The sequence below is a fragment of the Orcinus orca genome, chromosome 4 (genome assembly GCF_937001465.1).
Source record: "Orcinus orca chromosome 4, mOrcOrc1.1, whole genome shotgun sequence".
Classification (NCBI taxonomy): domain Eukaryota; kingdom Metazoa; phylum Chordata; class Mammalia; order Artiodactyla; family Delphinidae; genus Orcinus; species Orcinus orca.
The window spans coordinates 112,532,988-112,538,987 of NC_064562.1; the positions used below are offsets into that span (position 1 = coordinate 112,532,988).

The following is a 6,000-nucleotide window of genomic DNA, read 5'->3' on the forward strand; positions in this document are numbered from 1 at the left end:
TGTGCTGAGACTGGCTTTGTTTTAGAGCATTTAGAGCTCTCCAAAAAGGAAAAAGCCATCAAGTTTGGTATTATGTAATAAGGTCAAACTCCATATTAAGTACACTAAATTCTGAAGTTCCACTGCCAGGTCCTCTACTCACTGCTTTAACATCTGAGAGAGTGTTGTGAGGGTCCTGCTTTTTATAGCAAAGAAAGTTATATTCTGAAATCTAAAACTTTTAAGCTGGTGAGTGTCCCATCATTGAAAATATTCCAACATAAAGGTTTCCTATAGTGGAGGTAGGGGTGGGTGGGAGAAGAGGGGTTGTGGACCTCTAGCAGGTCTAAAGCCAAGTTCTTATGAATCTATATTCTAATCATATTTACATGAAAATATGTTAATTGTATGGTCAGTAACTCATTCCCTGAGTTTAATTTGACTGTCCCTTGTTCATTTCCTCCCACTGCCCTGGGCCAGTGTGTTTAAAAATATTTTGCTGCAACCCAGGACACACACATACACCTGAAATAAAGCTTTTATTAAGCAATTCTCACTCTTGATACATGCAACAAACTCTTTTAAAATTTTACTTTTTAAAAGAATTGTTTTTTAAAAGAATTGATCACTGAATTGATCTCAAATCACTAAGCTGATTTTAAGACTCACATTTAGGTCATGAGCTGAAATTGAAGAACACTGTCATAGAAGACTATTTCACACTTTCTCTATCTTAAAGCCTCCTCACACCTTCTTCTGTCCTCACTCTCAGCTGCTGAGCTGGCTTTCTATTTCACTGAGAAGCTAGAAGCAGTTATAAATCTTCCCCAGGTCCTCACGGCTCCCTTTTCTAGTCACTGCCTCTGTCCCTGTACACCTCACCTTCCTTCCTGGTACGTGGAAGGCCTGTCCATGCCCCACGTTCCCGTCTAAGGCCAGCCCCTCCGCTGGTACACCAGCTCCTCCTCCCACTTGCTCAGGACACAGCTTCATAGACATCCCAAATTTAACAGGCCCCAAATTGAACTCCCCACCTTGTTAATTCCCATCTGGGTAAGCACCACTCCATTGGTGTAGTTGCTTAGGCCAAAAACCTTGGAGTCGTTCTTGACTTCTATTTTTGTTACAGGATATCCAAGCCATCATTACATACTGCTTTGTCCTACCTTTAATTTATAACCAGAATCCAACTACCTCTCACCACTCCCACCTCAAGCAACCTGGCCCAGGCCACCATTTTTTCTGCCCTGGATTGTTGCTCTCAACTCCTAACTAGTTTCCCAGCTTCTGATCTTGTCTACAGTCTATTCTCCATGAAGCAGCTGGAATGCTCCTTTCAGACAGATCACATCCTCTCCTCTGATGAAATACTTATACTTATCAGAATAAAAGTCAAAACATTTTCAATAACCGAAATGTTCTTCATGTTTGCCTCCTGCCCCTACTAATCCCTCTGACAACTTCTACCCCACAATAGAATGCTTATTTCTTTAATGTGCAAGGCCAAGTCGGCCCCAGGGACTTTGCTCTTGCAATTCCCATTGTCTGGAATACTTGTCCTCCTCAATACCAACAGGGCTCACTCTATCAGTTTTCTCATCTCTCTCTCTCACTTCTTTTAGGTCTCTGCTCAAGCTCACTCTTCTCAGTGATATCCTTCCTGCCCGCCATTGTAAAACAGCAGCACCCTCCCTCCATTCCAGCCTCCGTCTCCCTCTGTAGGTGGTTTGATTTTTCTCCATCTGGCCCACTATGTACTTAAATTGTTTATCTGTCTTCCCTATTAGTTCGCAAGCCGCATAAGGGAAGATACATTGTTTTGTTCACAGTTGCATCCTCAGCACCTAGAACAATCCTGGCACACAGTAGGCACCCAAGAGTTGTCAAATGCATGCACTGAATGAAGGCATCGTGGAATTAACAAATAGCAGTTTTAAGAACTAATAGCTATAAATATACTGTAGTAATATGAGAGTCCATTTATCAGTTGCTTGTTTGTTGGCAAGAGCTATCCAAACACCACCCAGATGCTCTTAGGAATTATAAGCAAGGCAAGATAGTTACAGGCATTGACAGGATATGTGAGTGAGGACAGACAGGACAGCTCAGGATTTTAACACAAGGGAATAGACAAACCTGGACTCCAAGAGGCAAGACTTCTGTCTTAGGAACATGGAGAAGGACGTAGCCTCCAGCACAGGGGTTCATTACAGGAACTTGAGCAAAGACAGGGAATCAAGACTCCAGCTCGTAGAAACAGCGAACCAGTTTAGGCAGCATGGCAATGAGGCCAATTTGATGCTGAGCCTCCATGATGCTGGTTTCTTATTGCTGCCCAGCCTGTGAATGTGTCTGACCCCACAGGATGGGAAAGGATTAGTCATTAGGTGGGAGCTCATTAGTCTTGGCTTTGGGTTGGAGGAAAAAATAGAACTTAAGGTCTAGATTGACCCTGTCCAACTTTAGGGTGCTTTATTGACACAGTATCCCAGTGTAACACCATCTTCAATTACTTCTGGTTCTTCCTCCACTTTTCTAAACCTTCCTTCATTCTCTCCTCTACCTTCCTCTCTCTTTACATATCCCTTTTATGTTGGAGTTCCTTAGCTTATATTCTTGGTCTTCTTCTCTACTTCTACATACTCTTTCTAAGTGACTTTATCCACTATCATGTGTTCAAATATCATCTGTCTCAGACCCATGAATTCAATGTGTCCATACCTGAACTTACCGTCTTCTCCTAAACCCACTCCTCCTCTTTGCTCCCTATCTGGCCGATGTCATCATCACAGAACCAGTTTCTCAAGCTGGAAACTTGTTATCCTCTTCTTCCCTCTCTCACCCTCCAAAAACAATTGCTTACTATACTCTGTCAGTTCTGCTGCAGAAATGTTTCTCAAAGGTAGACCCCTTAGCCCTTTCCCTTACCCAAGTCTCAGCTCTGAATTTTTTCTCTGTCCTGCTCTAGTGCACAGCCTCTTAGCTGGCTTCCCTACCAGTTCCTCTTCTGAATCTCTTCCCTTTAATAGTCCCAAAAAAACAACTATGATCCTGTCCTGTCAATAATCACTCTCTAGCTTCCACAGTATCAAGTCCAAACTTGCTAGTAGACAGGACCCTTCAGAACTTATTTGCAACTTGCCACTTTGCCTTTATCACCTGTCGCTCCCCATATTACCAGATTCTCTGAATCAGCCATGTCATTTCATAATTCTGGGCCTTTGCACATGATGTTTCTAGTTCCTGGAATGCCTCTTTCCATCAGCTAATGCTTCCTTTCCTTTCAAGACCCAGTCCAAATGCCATAGCCTTTCCTGACTCCCCCTGGACAGTGAGTTGAGGCCTGTTCTACACTCTTAACATTGTCGTAATAATTTTTTTTTACTGTTATAACGTGTCATATGGACATAACAAGGAAACAATTATGTTTCCTTGGCTATCTTCCCTTTTAGACTGAGAGTTGCTATAGGTCATGGTTTTCTTTATGTATCTCTGCATCTTTCTTGCCTGCCACAGTACCTGGAACATGGTTCCCAATAAATTTTTATTGATTATTAATTGCCCAATTAATACTGTAGGAAGGATGAAAGGAATGAGAGAAAGAAGAAAGGAAGGCAAAGAAGAGGGAGGGAGGGAGGGAAGGAGGAAAGTGTTTCCAAAGCACACTTAAAAGGAGATGTGCCATTTTCTAGAAAACTGTAGCATTATTGAGTTATGGTTGCTGGAGGAACAAAAAATAAAACAAACAGACCATAACAAATAACAAAAAAAATCTCACTTCCCTTCCCAGCATTTTCTTTGATAATACTAAACTGAAAGCTCCATTCTTGTTATTACAATCTTCATTCTGCTTACTCTGCCATTCCATTTTGACAAAGGAAAGTATCTAGACTCTTTCCCTGATGATAAAGTGTAGCCCCCAAACACAATAAAAGGTTTTCCAGATGGTGTTACCCTTTTTGAAACCTGGGAGATTTGTCATTCAACTCCAGTGTTCCCGTATAGGGAAGAAGCCTTCAGTCTCTCCAGTAATTCCTGCCATGATGCTATTGGGCTGCTTATGTAGACTGACTTAATTGTTCCATTCTCACCTTTTATCTTTAGGCCTAGTCAACTTGATTAGATTACAAATCTTTGGAGACAGTGGCCTTATATATTTATTTTCCTAGTTCTTCTTGATTCTTTTATGTATCCATTAACTATCGAGTGCTTACTATGTGCCAGACACTGCCAGGCACTGGGGATACAACTGTGAACAAAACAGAAGACACATATATTATTCTGTGCATAGTCAGAGATACTGTAAATAAATGTTTGCTGTTGATACTAGTTATGATAATTCCCAGCCCTAATTATCTTGACAGATTCATGAACAGTGAGATTCGAGACTGAAACTGACCTACTAAATTGGAGTCCTACATGCTGCAACATCGCCTTGCTAGTCTGGTCATGGGTGGAGCCCTGGGGTGCATGTGGGATATAGAGGTAAGGAAAATTCATCAAGAAGGCAGAAGAAACCACACACTGAAACACATTGTAATGCTGGCTTGCAATGAGATTTTCATTTGTTTTCTCCCATACTTGTCACAATATATTTTGTGAGTAGATAAAGCAAAAGTAAATAATATTTCTATTTTACAGTTGGAAAACCAAAACCCAGGAACAAAATAATTTGCCACAGGTAGTTTCTATAGCCTGGGCTTAATGCCTCCATCTCCCCATTTCTCAGTCTCCTGCTTCATTACTTGGACATAAGGCTATCACCTAAAATACGCAACATATTTGAGCAAAACAGAGCTACGGCGACAAGCCCTAAAAACACTGGTGGCTAGTCTACCAAAGGATAAAGGATGGAAAGGATAACCCTTGAAGCATTCTCAGTAACACCTAACTAAATGAATAACAATTGGCAGTAGTGACTCAGAGTGAAAGCATCTTATTTTCAAAATTCATATCCCATGAAAATTCAGAAATAGTCCTCAAATGTGCTTACTCATTCTTCTCCTATTAGAAGAATGAGGTCTGACAGTATATATTTGATATACCGCATTTAACTCTTTTCTTTCACATTCTGGAAAGCTAACTCTTTTTATTGATAAATTATTCTGTGCAGAGAAAAGTGAAGATGCATTTTGACTAAATACTTAGCCTTTATATAGATGAAGGGTGTTACATCTATCAAATTTGATCTTAGAAGATTAAAATTTGTAAATGTTTATTTTGGAGACTAAGAATGTTCAATAAAAAAGAAAAACAGGAGGTTTACTTGGTAGGAAGCATTGATACCAGCCTTTGTGCAAAGGCTGATTAAGTGTAACGACGGTGGATGGAAAGCTTTCTGAAGAAAGGGGGTGGTTTGATTTTAGACCAGATTTGTACATCAACCTGATTGCTATCAATTTACTTTTACCCACTGTCTACTTTTTGTCTACATAGTAGTCTAGGAGTTTATGTCGCCTTGCATCCAAGCTTCATTTATAAAGCGTACATCATTGTATTACGTTTGCAGACCATATTTCATAACAATACAAAGAAAAATAGATGTCAATTTTCAATAGAAAAATTATAGGTAAACTTTTATGAAAAAAACTTTAGAAGATTTTCATAAAGGCATAAATCATGCATATGAAAATGCTTATGTTTTAGGCTGCTCCATATTTAACTCACATTAAGGGACATGGAGGAGGGGTATGTTGGACACAGTGGGGCCTATGGAGTCAGAGACCTGACGTTTAGTCCCAAGTCTTTCTGTTACTGTGTATCTTCAGCAGTTAAGCCTTGGGAACCTCAGTTTTCTCATCTTTGAAGTGAAGGAAGCAATGACCGTCATCTGTGAAGTGGGAGTTGTTGTGAAGATGATTAGCAATATTTTATTTTTTTTTTGAATTTTTTTTGTGAAAAAGTTGTACTAAGTGAAATCCCCACCAGCAATATCAGACTCTGTAGGATTCCCCATATGCACATCCACACTGGAAATTCTCAGTAGATTATTGTTTGTTTGTTTGTTTTTAACATCTTTAT

At 40.0% G+C, this 6,000-nt stretch overlaps 1 protein-coding gene across 1 annotated transcript in view; it reads right to left on the bottom strand.

Moving 5' to 3' along the window:
* CPEB2 (cytoplasmic polyadenylation element binding protein 2) overlaps positions 1-4,425 on the bottom strand; it is a 71,338-nt gene extending 66,913 nt beyond the window's left edge. Inside the window, exon 1 of the mRNA XM_049708805.1 lies at positions 4,342-4,425. Coding sequence (XP_049564762.1) covers positions 4,342-4,410 — 69 coding nt within the window. The 5' untranslated portion in view covers positions 4,411-4,425. The remainder of the gene's footprint in view (positions 1-4,341) is intronic.
* Between the last annotated feature and the right edge of the window lie 1,575 nt (positions 4,426-6,000).